We start from the raw sequence: 20,222 nt of genomic DNA on the forward strand, positions 1-20,222 counted from the left end.
CGTACGATTTTTCGAGTGTTCTATTCGAGTAAATGTGAACGATACTGTTAAAAAAGAAAGAAAGAAAGAAATATCTCGAAATAGGAACGAGATCGAGAACGTACAATCGATTATGAAACGATTAAATTTAGAAAGGGGCTAATGTGTCGATGAAATTCTTAATCATACGCGATTTTGTACTGGCTGTTCAAATAACAAAGTATACGAATGATTAAATTTTCGATAAAATCCTGTGCAGTTTCGAGATGAAATTTTATTTTTCAATATAGTTCTATCGAATTATTCTGGATGATGCGAACTTTAAATTTCATGTAAAAAGAATCGATTTATGGATTACTTTGGGATTAAAGAGGGAAATGTCAGCTTCGTGCGAGCTTCCTGTAAAAGTCAAATACATTCCTCCGTCAACGTTGCCTTAACTCGAAAAATATCCTCGAAAGACTAACTCATTGTCTGAAAGAAACGCTCTCTGCTGAACAATGGTTCGATTACCTTCAACGCTTGAAACGTCAGACATCGAACGCAAGATCGTCGACAAGTAGCCCCTTTCGATCGTCCTACGACGTAGAATCCATCATGGAAAATAAAAAAAGAGAAAAAAAAACAAACAAAGAAATAAAGGAAATAAAAATCGGAAGAAAGCAAGATTCATCGACCATGTCAGGTCTTCGAAACTTTCTCCTACACTTTGTAGTCTTTTACTCGACTCGTAATTCAATCCAAGCATTTTAAGGAACTTATTAAGCTAACCGGTTAGAAATAAAACAAATAAGATTGCTCACCGAGACACCGTGTCGTTTAAGTGTCACAAAGACAATCCCCTCGGAACTTAAAAGCGAACGACGAAAATTGTTGAGACGTTTATTGAGAAAAACGAACATTTTTCTTCTCTCTCGATGTATGATATACTACCTCTACTAACACTACGCGAGATATCGATAACTGTTTCTAGGTGAAATTAAATCGATCTTAATCGTTGCGAACGGTATAACACCGATTTACATAGCCAAGATAAAAAGAGAAAAAAATAAAAAACGACTGTAGCCTGACGTAATTTTAACGTGTAAGGTCTATTATACTTATAGCACGTCAAAGTCTTCCGCAGTTAGTCTCCAAACAAGTAGTTACAAGACACACGGGAAAATGAAGACGCAAAAACACACCAGACGAATTTCTTTTCTATATTCTTTCCCCTCCTTTCTCTATTTTTTTTTTTTTTCTACTACTGACGTTCACCCGTCGTTCCTCGTCTTAAAAAGCTCTGGTGATATATGTATATTTGCTGAACGAACGCTTCTCTGATTAACTGTTCGAAGAAACGCAAGTCCCCTTGAACGATTATACGGAGTCCAGGGTTTTATTGATCGGCTGATTGATATTTAATTAAGGGAACTTAGTAGGGAACGTTTCTCTCACGGAAAAGTAGCGATTGCGTCGCGTTCCTTGTCTTCAAGCACGAAACTGTGAAAGTACTGTGATCGATGGAGAATCAAAATTGTATTTGTCAAGTTTAAGAGATGCTCGCGTTCGTCGTGTGATTCGTTTTTGTAGTGGATACTGGGAATAAGGAAAAATAAAAAGTTGAACACGAGAAAGAAACGTGAAAGGAAGAAGAAGGCGAAGAATCAGACTTTATCGAGCTGTTAATGAAATTTTCAGCGAGACGCGAACGAAGCGCGAGAAAATTTTTCTTGTAACATAAATTGTGAAATGCGCTTTATTATTGTAGATCTCGAAACGCTGGAAGATAGGTAGAAACGCTTAGAAATTACGAGCGCTCGAGTAAAGTTGGAGAAAACGTTACGAAATGTTTCAGCGAAGAGAAGTGTGTATATTACGCTTTGTAATTAGTAAACAAATTTTTTCCGACGTTTATCGCGCGTTGCACGAAGACACTCGAAAGATCGACGACCCTTTGTCCCATTTTACTAGATCGCTCTTTATACGCATAAAGTATACAGCAGGTCAGCCGAAATGAAGTATAAACGAAGAACAAGGTTGACGTAATTCGCATAGAAAACGTAATAATTATGAAAACGAGGAGAGAAAATGTATAACATAGTCTGCGGTTTTCTCATTTCTAGGACGAACGTTGTATTCAACTTGGAATGTAGTTAAGCGAAGTATTTATCGAAAAAAGATTTTTCGTTCCTCGGAAGAAAACGTTTCGTTACGTTGCATTAAAATACAAAAACTATTCTTTACAATTTACTGTAACTCGCAAGCAACTTTTCATACATACTTGTACTTTCTTCTGTAAATATAAAGTCCCGTTATTTCTAAACTTGTGCAATTCTCTTTCTGATTCTATTTATCTATCTATCTGATTCTAACATAAAATCAATGCTTAAGTTATTGGTCAAATCAAGTTGTTTACTCGACACCTGCTTTTTTTTGCACAAAAACGAGTTATATTAATTTAATGACAGTTTGATTTCTGTTACAAATATTCTGTAAGCTTAAGACAAACACGTGACGAGCAATAAACTGAGCAATAAATACAGTACGGATATAACTTGAAGAAAATACACAAAACATATTCTGTTTTTACTAAAGTTCTGATCAATCAATAGCAAAACGGTCGGTACATTTCAAACTCGAAAATTATTTTAGATTTGGAACAAAACTTATACTATCAAACGAATAAATTTTTCTTGTCAAAACTTACTAAAAGCCACGCAGGTAGATGAAATCTAATAAAAAAATCGGTTTTTCGCCCCATCTCGCCATTTCGGCTGAAATTCGTGTATACGTATCAATGTATACATATGTATATATATATTATATATATATATGTAACGCATATACGTACATATATTCTCTTTAGATACGTATTATGAAGAGATTGAATTAAAACTACGGCAAAAGGTAGCGTGTAAAGAATAAAATCGGCGGAAAGAGACGCGGAGGTAAAAGCTAGAAAAGTTGAAATTGTTGCTCGCGAGTCAGTCCCCATTGTTACACTCATTGTCAGCGAAACGATAATCTGTGCCGATTTTTCACGGACCTTCCTATGCTCGACGTCGTTTGAGGAAGAAAACATTAAGGACGTTCATCGTCCCGCTGCTTTCTTCTCTACTTTCTGCTCGATTTCTTCTTCCGTCGACGATATGAACCGCGAACGAGGTCGAGACGTGATATTCTCAACGCGCATAAGATATCTGTTATTCCGCACGTATTTTAAACACGAAGAAACATCGAAGAATCGTCACATAACCCGTGGCCACATCCTCTTGTTGAATGGAATCGATTAACTTCGTGCTTTACCACTTAACACGTATTCTCACGTGAAATAGTAGACGATAAAAGTCTATACGTTTGACGTGAGCTTGAAGAATTTTTACTTTCAAAGATGTAATTAGAAAACTGACTAAGAACTTACCATTAGATTTGAAATTCGTATAGAACTCATCATGTCCAAGACGAAGTAATTGTTAAAACATTTAAAAGGCGAAACAGTTTTCTTTCACGTTCAACTATTTTACATGGGTTCGTAAAATGAATTAGCATAAATATTCACGGTCTACGTATAAGGCAACAAGTTAATTGACCTCCATCGAAGCAACGTTATCACAGAAGAGGTAAAAAGATCGACGACGATTATGTTGCTGATGGAGTGTGAAATGCGTGGAGTGGCGGAGTTTCTTTTCTCGCGATTCACTGCCGCGGACTTTCTTCATGGCAGTGTGTATTATTCAGAATTAGGATAAACGATTAGCGCGGACACGCAATGTTCAAGTGCCAAATTTTTAGCTATCTTTAGCACGTAATTTATCGCGCCTGTCGAACCCAGCAGACGCTTAATTAGCGCGCGCGCAAGAGAGAGAGAGCGAGAGAGAGAAAGAATGTGTGTGTGTGTGTGTGAGAGAGAGAGAGAGAGAGAGAGAATCGAGAGTATTTCACGAAAGAGAGAAATTGTTCGCATTGGCGACTGAAGTCGGAGGGATTTGTATAGACTAGATCGAGACTGTTTCAGAGATTCGTTGTAAAACGATTAACGGATTTAGCGATGGAGTTTCGATATGGGGCATCCTTTTGTACGTGAGTCGTGTAATTATGGAATGTGCTACGAATGATTCGAAGGATTTTTGAGTAACTGATATTGAAATATACCTGTTATTTTTTTCTATTTTTGTAAAAGGGTAGAAATATTGAATTCACTCGCGATTTTTATTCAATTCAGTTCTGATAATAATATCTATCGAAAGAAGAAATGTTATGGATACAAAGATATTTTTCACGTTATTATCGAGTCGAAAAATTGTCGTACAATTTCTTAATTTGTGGAAAGTTCAATGATTGCTCGAATGTCCTTTCGAACGGTCTTAAAGTTACCATCGAATTTATGTATCTTCCTGAATTATTTCGTTGGAAATTTGACTAGCAAGATAAACGCTCAAAACGTTCACGAATATGTATCATTGTTAGGAAAAAATCAATAATCAACATATTTTTACTGCGTTCAAGAGTTCGACTGAAATTTTTGCAATCTGTCGTGATTTTCCGTGTGCGAGGAGCCGCTGAGCGGTACTCTCGATATAACGGACAAAGAAAGAAGGAAATTAAAAATAATAATAATAATATATAAAAGAAAATAAATAAACTTAAAGAAAATGCGTCACAGCCAACTGAATTTAAAATGAATTTTTAGAAAGGGACGTTTGTAGTACGGCCGTAAGAAGCAACGTGGACGACAAAGGGTTAAAAGTCAACTTTCGAATTAATTTTCGAATAGGTAATTCTCGTTCCCTTCATTACGAAGAACAACAATAGTCGGCTCAAAAAAATTCTCACACTCTCTCACTACAAAACGATTCACCGTTTGTAAAATCTCCTCTGTTTTCCTTCTTTAAGCGATCAGTAGTCGACAACCGAGTCGAAGGAATGGAAAGAAGAAATCACAAACAAAAAAAGCCACAAGCCGATACGGTTCATGCTTGAAGACAAATACTAGGAAACGAAAGAAAGAAAGGAGGAGAAAGCGAAAAAAAGGAAGATATAAAAAACAAGGATGAACAAGTTCTAAATTCAAAAAAGAAAAAGGAGAAAATACAAAAAAAAGGAAGAATTAAACGTGTACTATTAAAAAATATAATCTCTACGCATATTTAAAAAGATACTTGAATGCTAAACGCCAAATATTCGTAATATACAGGAGGAGACACACGAGAGGAACTAAATAAAAGCTAAACTAAATCAATCAATAATCGAGTAACTGAATATTAAACGCTAGCCTGTAATCAATAGAGAATGTAGTAACTTCGAACAGTAAATTATAGGGGTGATTCAAAAGATAGTCTACTAGAAGTTAGGCTCGAATTTTTATCGAGGTCATTTTCTCTCTAAACTAACAGAAAAAAAACTAAATATCTAATTATCTCAGAACAATCTATCGAACTTAACGAAGCCAAAAGCGAAATGAAAAGAAAAATATGATAAAGGACCGTAGCTGGGGATGATTGATCTTAATCAGAATTTAAAATCGAACCGAATATAAGAAAAGAAACGATTCAAGTAAGACCGGTGTGTAAAAAGCTTGCCGTTGACAAAACAGCGACACAGATCGTTGAGATATGAATGCACGAGATCTATTTCTTCTCTACCTACGCCCTTTTCTTCCCTGATAATATATTTTAACGAAGGATCGTCTCTTTATTGTCCACCGTTACACCAGTCGTCGAAGTCGTTACGAGATTAATAGAAAAAAAAGAAAAAAGTTCGTGCGAGTCTAACGAAGGATAACACAGAAATAATATTTCGAGCCTGTGAATGCGTGAGCGAGTGAGAAAGTTGGTGAGAAAGGGGGAGAGAAAGAGAAATAGAAAAAAAACAGAGAATATATGAGAGAGAGAGAATGAGAGAATATGAGAGGGTGAGAAAGAGGGGGGAGGAGAGAAAGAGAGAGAGAGTAAACAAGAAATAAATGAGAAATAAAATTTGCGTTACCCGTGCAAATATATTATATAGGAGGAAAAAAGAAAACAAAATATTTAAAAAAGGAGAGAGAGAGAGAGAGAGAGAGAGAGAGAAAAGATGAAAACGATACTCCCTTTTCCGTAGACCCTGGTGGGACGATGCAATTGAACTGACTCACCCTCGATCTCACTTGACTTTTAATTATGCCTCGACAACAGCCTGGCCTGATAATAGTAAATTCATATTGAAGAACGTTAAGTAAGATAATAATAATATTAATAATAATATTAATAATAATAATAATGAATGATATTAATACTAATAATAATAAGAGTAATAATAATAATAACAATAGTACTAATAAAAAAATTTGTTATATTTCTACGCTGGGCTCTTTTTCGAGGCAGAAACGTTGATCGATATGAAAATCCCTGTTAACTGGTGAGCACATAATCGCCGCATTGTAATATTATTAACATTATTACGTTATTATGAAATTGTTGAAATAAATGAAATGAATATAGACGTCTTTCATTTACTTCCTTCTTACATTCTCCATCAGTCATTCTTATTTACATCACTATTAGGTGCAACGCATTTTGATTTAGAAAGAAGGTATTCTCGATTCATTTAATAATTTTTATTTCATTGTAAAAAGAATTACCTATGAACCTATCTTAATATTATGTCTAGTAATGAAAACCCAATGTTTCGAATCAACATATTCGCGGTGTTTCTCGTGCATAATAAGGTACAAAATTTTTCGGCTCAACAATCCGTTTCGTATTCTTACCTTTTTCTTTATATATTTATACGTAATACATAAAGATAGACTAATGTACATTCGCTAGTACGATCATCTTCTCTAGTAGATAAGAGATTCAAACTGTGTTTCGTCACTTAAGTTTTAACGATTTCCCATCTTCGGACGCTCATCTTCAAACTCCTTGTATCGAAAACTATTTCATAAAGATTCTCTTTGCTACTTTCACGATGATTGTACGTTAACTCGCGATCATTTTCTTCTTTCTTTGAAATTTTTGAAATTCTTTCAACGTTCGTTTTTATCAAGCGGTTTGGCAATGTTTAATATTACAATCTAAAAATTTCATAAGAACGTTTTAGAATCTAAAAATCGTTATTAACGTTTAATTAATTTATTCCTTAATTCGAAATAGTGCTTCTGTGATTTTATGATAATTTAAGATACATATTATCTAAAAAGGAGAGACAAGTTTCGTTCAAATATCAGTTGATATCGGTTAAATATCGAATGACAGAAATATCAGTTATGTTTGAAATTAATGATGCAACATTTGTCAAGTTTGCGTGTATTTGAAATGGAAGGAAATGAATGAAAAGTTTGTTCAGGTGTTTATTAATTAGCTCTAATTACGTTTCTTTTTGTGCGATAAATTCCAATACGTTCATTTGATTGTTGTAACGCTGATAAAATAATTCGACTTATTCAATTTTAACGATAACTAGATGTACAGTTCAGGTGGAACAAGTTTCGAATTGCTGCACGTGAGAACCAATGAGAGAATCCACAACTTATAGTTCTCTTATGGTGTTAACTGTCATTAAAAAAATTCTCTTCGTTTAATTTCGATTTATTAAACGAATATTTATTTCGATTAAAATCGTCTTGATCTAACGAGAATTCGCTATATTAATATACATTAACAAAAGTTACGTATTTCAATAGTATCGCAAGATAAAAAAGTTTAAAAACATTAAATCCAAGATACAAACGTACAAACAATAACATTATGTTAGCGCAATAAATTTTAAAATATTCCTACATGCATAAAATGACATTAACCCCAGAATATCCGACATCACTAGATACATTCCATCTTCTTTTAATGGTCGCATTTATTTTTACTTGTAATAATTATATACGTGTATATCCACAATAGTCGCTAAATTATCAAAACTTAACGGATTATCATCGAGTAGTTATAACCTGGAAAATGTTAAAAAATAAAAAGCTATGAAAAAAAGACGCAAAAATCAGTTGCATTAATATTCTAGGGTTAATCGAAGGTGCCAGTTGTACAGCTTTCTAAATTCGATTCTTATTTAATCTTTGATTTACAATTGTAATAGGTAAGAAGTTATTCACAAGCAAAATACAAGAATTATCAAATACAGTCATCCATAACCAGATGACTATTTAAAACTGGCATCTTCAATTTCACGTGGTTCGTAAAATTTTCATTAAAATCGTCTCATTGTGATTCTCTTTACACAATCACCCTTCGCATTCTCGAGTGAACAACGCTATAAAATATATGGAAGTAAAATGTATAGAAATCAATAAGCATCATCTAATTACTTCATTCTTGGGGGGACTAAATTCTAGTTATTGTATCTCGTTCAAGGAAGACACGTGTCACCCTATCAACTCGTTACTCTAATTGGGAATAGGTACTCATACACATCAGGTTTCCATACAAGCATCGAGGACAACGAATCACAAACGTTCAACGATGAATTTTGTTAAAACGCGGGCAATATTCTTTTCACGCTTGACCTGAACCTCAAAATCCTTTTCCATCGATCGTCCTTCCTTCACACAGATTATACCCTCGCTGTAGATATTAAAATTTTATAAAAGTCCAGGTCGTTCAACCCTTGTGAAAGGAGGTTGGAAACCGATATACGCCTTTCTCCTTTCACCGTTACGTATAAAATTATCAAAAGGACATGCAATTACCTTGAAGTGTTTTTCCATCGATCGATCGATGTAAATGATAACTTCGATTTGGAAAGAAATCGGCTTTGATCGTGCGTGGCTTAATAAGACTGAAATGCGTGTTTCGTTACGCTGAATAATGGAGATCAGTGAAATAAAAATCGAAGATCGTATACGTATTATATACAGTAACATCATATATAACAATTGGGATGATTCGCGAGGCACAACTGTAGGCGATACATATGAGAAAATCAACGATCGTTAAATGGGCAACCATAAACACTCTTTGTGTATGAGACAAACTTTCTATTAGAGAAAACATGACCGTTTTAACAGTTTTCTGTACAATATACATGTAGCGTGGGTATCATATCTTCGTATATGATATACGATATAATTTCTTACTTTTCTCCCCTTTTTAATAACGATTAAATACGCAAGGCCGAGACATTGTGCTTTTAATGTGCGCTTCCGCGGTGACGTCAGCGAATCTGACCAGCCAATTTCTCCTTCCTTGTCGTTGTTTTTCTTTTTTTCTCTTTTTTTTTACAAACTGTTGAAATCTCTATCGAAGAATACAACTTTGTGATTCTATTGAAAAATTTGCCAAAAACTGGAGCGTGTATCAATGTGGAAATTATGTATAATTATGTATTATTTAATTAACTGACGGACTAATTGCAAAATTCTGTTTCTGAATTTCAGCGATATTCAAATAAAATTTGAACTAATAATTAATATGAATTAGATGAGAATACAGCGGACGACATTTTTTCTCAAATATTAAGTAGAAAAATCAAATGTATCTGTTGATTGGTAAACGTTGTCACGGCCCTTCGATGTTCTGCGTCGCGATGAATCATCAAACACGAGTCCTGCTAGATTATAATAATGGCAACGGTAATTCGCACGATTAATATCAAAATTATTTGATGTCTACGCTCTATGCTTATTCTTAATCCCGATTAACCAATTACTCATCTAGGATGCACGGTCAATGGGATATTAATTTTAATATTAGATTCGCAATTTACATTTATTCCGCACTCGTTTCAGCATACTCATGACCAAGATTTTCAAGGAAGACAATTATAATCGTGGATGCAATAATGATTAACATAAGGAATAAACGAAATATTTCGAACTAACGTGTGTCGTACAAAATATAAATTTCAAGTGGCGAGTAATATAAGACTTGAAGAAAATCAGAATTCAACGCTTGGAGTAAACAAATTGAAACAAAATCTGGCATATGATGTATTATGAATGAAATATATGTATGTAATTGTATGACGAGTGCAGTTGAGCTTCGTTCCTTGATAGTTTCACGAGTGTAATATTTGAAACCTCGATAGTCGTTCCTCGGTATAAAATGAAGAAAGGATTGATCGTTATAAAAGATCCATGAGAGTGTTGTTCCTGTTTCCACTGTCATAATATTAACATCGATTCGTGATCTTTTCATGAAGTACCTTTGTTCTTCTATAAAATAAATAGAAATCAACGATATTATACTTTGGCAAACGAGGAAATAACTTTATGAGCAACTTTTAAGTTGCTACGTGAGAACGATCCAAGCAACGTTTTTAAAATTTCCTATATCTATTCTTCGCCCACGCTTCGAGATTAATCTTTTCCGTTTAGTGCTCGATTCGATCTACGATACTCGTAAAGTATACAAAAGAGAGAATCGAACATGACGAAAGACGGAAGTAAAATGAAAATTATTGCGATAATGGCACGCCATTCCTTCTTTAATCGACTAGATTTCGTGAAATTACTTTCCACGATAGATCTCTATGATACGATCCTGGTCCACGTACTCAAAAATGTGAGGTGCGTCCATCAAGATCCCAATGGTACCCGCGGTCGTCACAACGAAGAAAATGTAAAGCTGCAGTCGATCGATTACCATCGCCACGTACTTCCAATCTTCTCGCGTCTGAAACACGTGTACATATTAACAACAAATTCTCGTGTTTTTTACGCTCCACTGTTCAACTACATTTGCCCACAAGTAACAACCAAAAGATTGTAACGTAACGATCGAGCGATTCCTCACCTGTATGTACAAATCTTCGTTCCTTAAATGTTCAGCGATAAATTCGACAGCCTCCGTTGCCTTGCTGGCTTCCGGACTGAGCAACACAGAGTCTGAGCTTTCGGATCCTCTTCTATCTGCCAAACCCTCACCACCAGCGGCACTAGAACTGCTAGTCGTATGATGAACCTTTCTATTGATCTTACAGTTCGGATGATGAAGATCGGATAATTCCATCACTTCCATCTTCGATTTGGTCAACGAGGCTGGCAAATGTTTCGGCAACTCTGTCGGGCTTCCTGAATAGGTAGAAGTTGGTAACGTCACGTTCGGAATCTCCATCATCCACCTTAGACGAGTTTTCTTCGGTCTCCTCATCAGTAATATCGTTGGCAAATATTTTAAGAATATTTTTCTGATTAGCTGTGGCATTCTGTGCGTCCGCGGTCCACGGAAGTTCCAGTTGATGATGATCACGGTGACGAGAATACTGACCGTGTTCATGATAAAAGTAAACAAAAGATACTTGGCGATCAGTGGAAGCACCAGAGACGTCGGAGGCAGAATCTTGCTGACTAATAATAGAAAAACGACCAACGAGAGCAAAATACTGATCCCTAGCGTCACTTTCTCACCAGCCTCTGCTGGAAGGTAGAATACCAGCACGCAAAGAAAAGAGATAAGAACCGTTGGAAGAATCAAGTTCACCGTGTAAAATAAAGTTTTGCGTCTGATGATGATATAAAAAGTGATGTCTGTCTCCGTTGGAAAATCGCCCTTGTAAGTGTTTAGGTAAGCTGGAACGTTGATGATATCCCAAGTCCCGCTCTTCCAGTAATCGGACAAGTCGACGAAATTTTTATTGTTGTACAAGGCTAGAGAGACTTGGTCGCCGTTGAAAGTCCACGATCCAAATTTCATGATGCATGTTTGCTGATCGAAAGGAAAATAAGTTACATCGATAGTGCAGGAACTCTGGTAGATCGCTGGTGGAACCCAGAGAACGTCACCATTTGGATAGATCAGAACGTTGCTTTTGTAGCGCACCTCGTAGTTGCCATCGGCGCTGGAAATTGGAAAAGTTGATGGTTCTTTGGAATTAGGGAGTCTTTTTAAAGTGAAATTTGTGCGTATGATACACGGATTATGATACTGTAGCGATATATAAATACAAAAGTACAAAATTTGGAAGGTTACGTACTTATTAAACAGTACAATATCCGGTTTCCATACTTTGTCAGGTGGTAACCTGAGAACTCCAATTCCACCGTAGTCTGCTTCGTCCCATTGTAATTGATAATCCGTCCAAATAAATCTCAACCATACGTTCGATTTCATAATTTGGTTTTTCTCGTTCTGAAAAATGACTCACATTCTTGTTCCTATTTTAGAACTGATATTAATTCTTTTCTATATAATGAATAATTCTATAAACTAATTAAAACCCATAGATAATATTTACATGACTCGTGACGTACATTATGTCATAAGTAATGATATTGGTGCTCACAAAAAATTACTGAGAAGTTTTACAGAATAGTTTAAATCGACACTCATACTGCCTGTCACAAGCACCTTCACTTACAGTAAATTTTATCTTTAAAATATTCGAGTATCAAAGATTCTCACCACGTTGATCAGTTGCACGAAAGCAAGGCCAAAATTCACGTGCACCTTCTCCGTCATGTTCTGCACGGGTCTGATGAGTTTGTTATACCCTCTGAACAGATCTCGCACCAACCTTTCCTCATCTTCGGAGCAGAGACCTGAGGAACAATTCGACGATCAACACCCCAAACTCGATACCCAAGAAACAGCTCAAAAAGAATAATAAAACTGATCACGTTGCCGAACTTATGACCGCTTACCAACGCAGAAAACAGCAGAGATGAGGAGAAAACGCGCGAGCCGCAAACAAAAATACATTTTTGGACAAGTTTCAGATGTCCCACCCGTAGACACCCGTAGACACTCCACAGCCACCGCCACAGATCAATATGAGTACGCAGACGCTGGCCAATAAGTGCATTTCCTCTCTTGCCTTCCGATCCACTGCCGCCTACCCTCTTCCATGCTTGCGAAATTAATCAACAACCCTTTCACACCGCTGGTTTCCACGCCCGAACTTGGTTTCTTCTCTTCCAATTCGATGTTTCCTCCACACGATCGACGAAAAAGTGGCGTCACACCGGAGTAAGTGGATGTTTGGACTTGGAACGTGCGACTGGGGTGCGACACGCTCAGAGTTTAGGGGTTGATGGGCAGGGTTGTTCACAAGCGATACGCTTCACAGATGCGCAGTCTAGATGCTCGCTGCGCGGAGTCGGTTCTACTTTATCGAGGGATTCTGGACAAGTTGGGCCATTGGCGTGAGGGTGGAATATTCGCGAGATTAAAGGATTTTTTGCTGTTTCAATTCTTTCTTTTTTAATCGCTTTGAACTTTGATTCGGCTCAAAATTGACTTTCCAAAGACGCAAAGGCTGATCACTTTTCGATCCTGAAGGGTTTCGAGATAGCGAGAAAGATGATCGTAAACAATTTTCCGTGATTTAGTGCTAAATTAAAAAATGTATCTGCTTTGGTTCGTGCTAGGTTTATTTTATCGGACTCGCATCGATTATGGATGAAAATTATACATTGGAAACTTTTAACAAGTATCGGTTGCTTAGTTGCATTTCCAGTATGTACAACAAATCAATGCACACAAAGTTACTGGAATTTTTAATAAGATACAATATACTTATATATTTATTAATTTAAAAATGCAGATATTACACAAGCGTTGTTTTCGATTCCATCGTACTCTGAAGTTTAATTCGTAATTGGTTACTGTACAATATACTCAATTCAAGACTACTTTCTTCGAAGTTGAAAATGATTATCGACGCATAGAAATGCAGAATAAGCAGCTGTGCGGTACTGCACTCTGTGTTCGCGTTGCGAACAATTTTGCAACAAATACATCCATTAAATTTCATATTAGTAAATTCAATTAGATCATCCCAGTCAGATGTAGAATCTCGACGATCTACATTCTCGATTATTTTTTTAGAGATTTATAATAATGAAACAAAAAATAGTCAATTGTCGGTTTGAAGAGCTCTTCGTCCGAAAGAGACTATTATTCATAACTTATTTGCTGCCGCATTGTTCCCTTTTGGATTGTGCATACAAGCTCTCAAACTAATTACTGTGAAATTTCCTGCATTCCACGTTTAATGCGAACCTAAAATTGGCAGGATTGGCAAGTTGCGTGGTAGAAACTCTGTCAGAGATACAATCATAGGTTATTTGGAAATAACCGATCTTCTGCTAACGGATAGAGATCAATTCCCGAACGAGAGGAGCAAATTTGCGCAACCAGCAAAACTGTCTTTTTTTATAAATGATAAGATAAAGGAGGACTTGCTTGAAAAGGATCATTTCGGAAAGAAAAGATTTGCAATGATATTTTATCAAGATCGGATGATAAGATATTTGTAAGGTATTAATAGTTAATATTATTATATTAAATGAAATAGTTAATATCAAATGTATTAATAATTAATTAATAACTTATTGTCTGATTTTTTGTACAAAACCATTAGGTAAATGAATTGCAGGCTTGTATTTTGCATTTTACAAGTAAAGGAATATTATGAAGAATGATGTTTATCTCTTCATAATTATTTTCATCGTCGCCATTAACAAGAAACTAAAGCTTTGCGAATAATTATAAATTCTGGTAAGGAGTGTAGCTCGTTATTTATTCGAAAATAATTGTTCCCGACGGTTTTGATGACTACTATGGGAATAATTATTTCAAACATCACGATGGAATGTAGATAATAGAATTATCTTTTAGAAACTGTTAAATTCGCGAACATTCTCAACCTAGTTAACTATGAAACATCCCCATAACTATCTAATAGTATTTAGGGTACAGTATGTGTTGTCAATGATTTCTCTCTCTTTCATTCTTTCTCTCTATCTATCTATCTCTGTCTCTGTCTCTCTTAAAACAAATTATATTGTACCAGTTGTATTTGAAAGAGTTAAAATAAACGTTTAATTTAGTAATTATAGGAATTTCTGGCTGACCCATTTAGCAAGGAGATAACAAACAGCGTCGAACGAATTTCATACGTTTCTTAAGCAAGAACACAAACGGCGTTCATCAACAAAATCGAGCGATGTAACCACGATACATCCCGATCGATCTCTAAAACGATTCGAAGCTCGATTCGCGATTTTATCACTGAGCGTATCCTATTCCTCTACAAGGTTTCGCAAATTATAGAAACTATACCTGCCCAATCCGATAACCGCTCGCTGTATGCGTATTCAAACGTGAAAAAATGCGTGGTGGAAAGTTCTGGCCAAGCAATAACCGCGCAATTCGTAAAATGCTCGAGACACGGGCCGATTCTAGAAAATCGGCAATCTGCTGCGGTCGACCGTGGTATACCATAACGTTTTACGTTTGTGTACCAGATCCCGTTGGCATGGTATGGTGAATTCGGTCGGAGTTATTGTTATGTCAAACGATGCGAGTGCACCGCGTATTGTTACGACCGATCCGTTTGGCGCTGCAAAAAGAGTACAGAAGAGAAAGCTGAAAAAAGAGAGAATATATATAATATAAAAAAAGGAAAGGTACGTTTTTTTCGTTTTTAGCTTTATATACATTGTAAAGAGAGAAAAAAGAATGTATCTATGCACGGACGCGTATACAGAGTTCTCGTGTGTGCCACAGACGAATTATTAAAAAAGCCTTTGTCGCGGCCCTTTCGCCCCGTTTTTATATTTAAACATCCAGCCAGCATGTTCGACTCAGATCGACCGAGCCGAGAAGCTCCAGCCAGCAGCTTTTTCACCTGCGATTCGTGGCTAACGATATTTTTTTCATCGAAATACGTATATCTATACACTATATACGTTACGTAGACACGATACGTAACGCGGCTGTGAGCTTGCTTTCAAGCCAAAAAATGGCTATTTCAAACACTTTCTATGCTGGTCATCAACTGCATATTACTGGAGAACAAAAACTAGGATGGAACGGATGTTACTATAAAATCTTTTTATCGTTGTGCTTGGACTCGTAATTAGAATTTTACAAGTTACGAAATACATTATAACGTTTTTGTACCATCATAGATTTCTTAGTAATATATACATATATACTTGTACATTACTATTATTAATATTTTCTCGAAGTATTTTCTCGATTATGATATGCGACAGATTTAGGTCACGTTTTTGAAAAACTAGCTTTGATTAAAACATTCGATTCAACGCCGAGTTACAGAGAAATAGACTTTGTTCTAGTTTTTAAAATTCATCACCGTAATCTGGTCATTAGTACCGAAACAAAACAGTTTATACGTTTGACGAGTCCCGATTGTTCCACGCGAGATTTCTTTGCGTTGAAATTCCTTACACTCGCAAAGGCTGTTTAATTGACAAAGTTTTGTAACGACGAATTACGGATTCCATCCAGTAAAAATTCTTATTTCAAAATTTGCAGATCTTCCTCGTTAACTGTGTTCTTGCTATTCATTGTTCCATAAGAACCTGATACGAACACATTAAAATACGTGGATTAACGAGAAGCGTAATATAAAATTTTCAAACTTCTTCGAATTTTTAATTAAACCTCCTTAATATGTTCTATAAAATTTAAAAGTTATTATTTATATCACATTTTCCGAATTGTATTCCATCTTTGTGTCATTGTGTTGCGCCATTTTATATCATAGAAATGTTTTTGAAATAGAGTAAAAGATAAAAGCCAATGGCACGAATATTTCGTTTGTTGTTATCCACCAAATTAATTTAATTCCACATCCAGCAGAAGTTTCTCCATTGGCGTAATATCATCTTCGGATGAATCTTGAGACAATCGGTGATTTCGTAAGAGCAAAGCTGCGTCTGCAGAAACACATAGGATATGTGCGTAATGGAATTCAGTCGGATAGGAACACGTCTTTAGTACATACTGTGACTCGAAAGCAAACAATTTCGACAGGCAATTTCTAGTCGAGACTTGCCTGCTGGTATTTTAGCTTTATGCGGGCCGATCGAAAACCGCCGATGTCAGCATGAGCGGTCGCGTCGGGCAAAATAAGCACAAATCTAAGAAAACTCGATACAAATTAATCATTAATAATTATTTGCATCTATCTCTCACAAATGGTCGAACGATAATAATAAAAACATTTGTCTTCGCTGTGATAATTACTTTCTCGATACCTCAATCTAGAAATATCAATAAAGTTTTTTAAATATTTTTTAGATATTAAGCACGTTTTATGCGATATAACGTGTTGTCAGAGATTAGAAGGACACAGTTTCCATAGCAAAGCCATCGAAATCTTCGTAGTTAATTGAAGACATTGAGGTACTGCTTCTGGATCAATAGGCAAACGATATTCAATTAGACAAAGGACTTAAACGTTAACGAGCTCGAGATTTCGACTTTGATATTACCCTGACCCAGATACGTCAGGCAAAATGATAATTCTAATGTTTCAATTAAAAAATGAAAGGCCGTTGTCGAAGGATACAAGGAAAGTTTTATCCGAGAATGCAAACGTCTATATATTAAAAAAAGAAAAGAAAAACAAAGATATTCTATTATTCGTATTTCTTCTGTAATAATGTTTTGAATTCTAGTCGGTTTTCAAAGGTATTTAAATAACCACTCGAGATGCTTCTGTCCAAAAGCCTCAGTTGCAACCAAATTTCAACACAAAACAACTTTCATTTAACTAGGTAAAGTTTTAAAGCCAATATATGTAGCAAATGTAACATGTTAGCAATCAGTTGCAAACTTTTACTGAACGTATACCTAATTTTCCAACGATGACTCTATTCGCGAAACGTAAACTCCAAATTTCTTGCTCGTGCCGAAAACTAAAAAATAACATTCGTTGGAAACAACAAATAATTTTTCGGGCGGAAATGATTTAATTCGTTAAACGAGAGATCGACGAACGAATAAAATACATGTAGTGTGCGTATTGGCTTTTTAGAGAAATTATACGAACTCATTACACGCACACAAAAGAACTGACAATAAATGGGAAGCCCGGGAACAGAGGAATATAATTACGGCTGATCGAAAATTTTCCAGTTTTCTATATTTTCCCAGGGGTCCTTGTGATTACGTCCATCGGATGTTTAACAGTTAATGACCACTTGTTCCGATTCGGATTAACGAAATTCCACGAAGCGAACGCTTTTCCTCGACGATTAGAGGAAGGGTGGAACATTAACGAGCAGATAATTCGCTGTAAAAGCGATTGAGAATACATTCCGCAACGCAGAACAGGAGATTGTTCTGCGAACAAGGATAAAGAAAAAGATTTTGCTTTGTAATTTGGAAGTACTTGTATAGTGAAAACTTGAAACGTGATTTCGTTCTGTTATTTAGTAACAAATTAATTATGATTAATTTAGATCAAGTAACTTTCCTGATTCCTAGTCGCGCTACATTTTTCATTGAATTTTATTTTCATCGCGCTTTTATAGCTTGGAATATATTTTTTCAACTCCCGATATAACTCGGAAACCAGGTTGTACTACACGTACGTTCGTATTTTATTAACGAAAACCAAAGAAAAACCGGTTCGGTCCCCTGCGGTCGTGTTAATTTATTAGTTATAGAGACAGTCAGAAGGGTCATCAATTAACCGTGCTGGGAAACAATGACCGCCTTCGTACGGCAAACAGCTGCAGATTCGTTTGTGAACGACACAGCCCGTCAATAGATAAACCGAATGATCGACAAACACACACCAAGGAACAATCTAATTTGATTTGAACACTTGCGGTATTTCTACTGCGACTCGTATTTACGCTACCCACTGATATTCCAAATGCTAATCACAAAATATGCACCACATTTCGTCATCCTGATTTATAACTAGACTGCGGATGTAAAATAAATCCATAGTTTTATCGACACCATTAAACAACTAGGATATAAACAGAGATTCGTTTCTGGCAATTATTATTTGCAAAAAATTATATCTAGAAATATTTTGTCATATTTGAACGATATTTACTTAAATTTTTGAACGTTATTAATATGATCGGCCACATTAAATAATGTACACCTACATGAATATACATGTATCCGTTGTTTAACGCAAACGTTTAGTGGAAATACGACAGTTTGTATTGAAAGAGTCACTTGTTGCAAACATAATCGTAAACAATTCAAACAATTAACCAAGTTACCAAGTGAGTTTGCAGAGAATTTAACTATTTCTATATGATTGTTCGATTATTATTTGATAAGTTTAATTTTCACATAATACTGCCAATACACGTGCGAATTATACAACATGACCAAGTAGATACCTTTTAATTGGTTTTTGTCCATTTATATAAATAGAATCTGAATCTGTAGAATTTTCAGTGATCACTAATATAGTTGTCTAATGAACCTGATTAACATACAGTCCGTTCCAAATTGAAGAAGATTAAATAGCATGACGAATAGATTCCCAGAGTAAAAACAGAGACCTGCCTATTGACCTTATACACTGTTTAAATTGGTCATAAATTTTTAGGTATGCAACCAGTTAGGATGATACAGCGTAATTTATTTCACACTCTTATGCTGACAATTTGTTACCAATAACATCGTTTGTGAACTACTTTATCGCTATACTTCTGTATTTCTGTACTGTTTATACTTATATTATGTTATGTTATATTTTACTTTCAACGATTTAAAAGTGCTACGTTTTACATTGCTCAGAATCTATTCCACATTCTGTGATTTTAACATTCTACGTCGTACCTACAATATACAACAATATCGCCTCGCACTCTGCAATTGAAAAATTCTTCATTTTAAATTCTACGCACGAACTATCTTTTACATCCTGCACATTATGCATTACATTTCACATTTTAAATTCAACATTTTCTACTCTGACATATTGTGTTTGTGCCACTCTTCATTCTAGGTAAAGAATCGTTTTTGTTTACTCACGCTTTATAATTTCTCTTAACATATACCTATAAATATTTCTAATTACGATATAAGACGCAAAATATAAAATTCGAAGATAATTTTTATTGGCTGAATGCTCGTCATTAAGATGATTATCCATGGATGTAGCCATTACAAGAAGAGTTGTTGCCGTTTGCGAACCCGCGAGATTCAGGCCGTTGCTCGGCTTGAGAATTCCTATTACTATCCGCTTAATCGTTGCGGTTATCAGTTTGAAACTTACAGTAACCAAGTCACTGGTGCTTCAGCTTTGTAAATTTGCCTGGAGAACTTAAGCATCATCCATGAAGACAACGGCTTTTAACGACTTTTCGCTTACTCGCTATCTATTCGTGAACAGTGATTAACGACCTTTCGGATAACCTTTCGGACTTGAAAAATTTCTATCGAAATTCTATCGAACAGCTTCCTCCAACTATCTTGCTTGAACAAAAGCTTATCTCAGAACTAGGAATACTTATATCACACTTGAATTTGTATAGAATATATTAAAAGTTATTTTGTCCAAGAACGACAAGATTCGAAAGAAGCTCTCTTTCGTTAATAAGC

General features: G+C 35.5%; 1 protein-coding gene and 1 long non-coding RNA gene across 2 annotated transcripts; one reads left to right on the forward strand and one right to left on the reverse strand.

The window, feature by feature from the left end:
* Positions 1–11: 11 nt before the first annotated feature.
* Positions 12–12,950, reverse strand: LOC122575199 (acetylcholine receptor subunit beta-like 1). Its single transcript, XM_043743832.1, has 5 exons — positions 12,530–12,950; positions 12,291–12,427; positions 11,863–12,017; positions 10,683–11,727; positions 12–10,562 (listed from the first exon to the last, which is right to left on the reverse strand). Exons 1-5 carry the CDS (start codon positions 12,585–12,587, stop codon positions 10,398–10,400), a joined length of 1,560 nt encoding a protein of 519 aa, XP_043599767.1. The 5' UTR covers positions 12,588–12,950; the 3' UTR covers positions 12–10,397.
* Positions 12,951–13,626: 676 nt separating this feature from the next.
* Positions 13,627–14,722, forward strand: LOC122574852. The gene is made up of 2 exons (XR_006319211.1): positions 13,627–14,147; positions 14,251–14,722. It is a non-coding gene; the product is annotated as an uncharacterized LOC122574852 (long non-coding RNA).
* The last annotated feature ends 5,500 nt before the right edge of the window (positions 14,723–20,222 follow it).

The sequence above is a fragment of the Bombus pyrosoma genome, linkage group LG14, assembly GCF_014825855.1.
Source record: "Bombus pyrosoma isolate SC7728 linkage group LG14, ASM1482585v1, whole genome shotgun sequence".
NCBI classification, from domain to species: domain Eukaryota; kingdom Metazoa; phylum Arthropoda; class Insecta; order Hymenoptera; family Apidae; genus Bombus; species Bombus pyrosoma.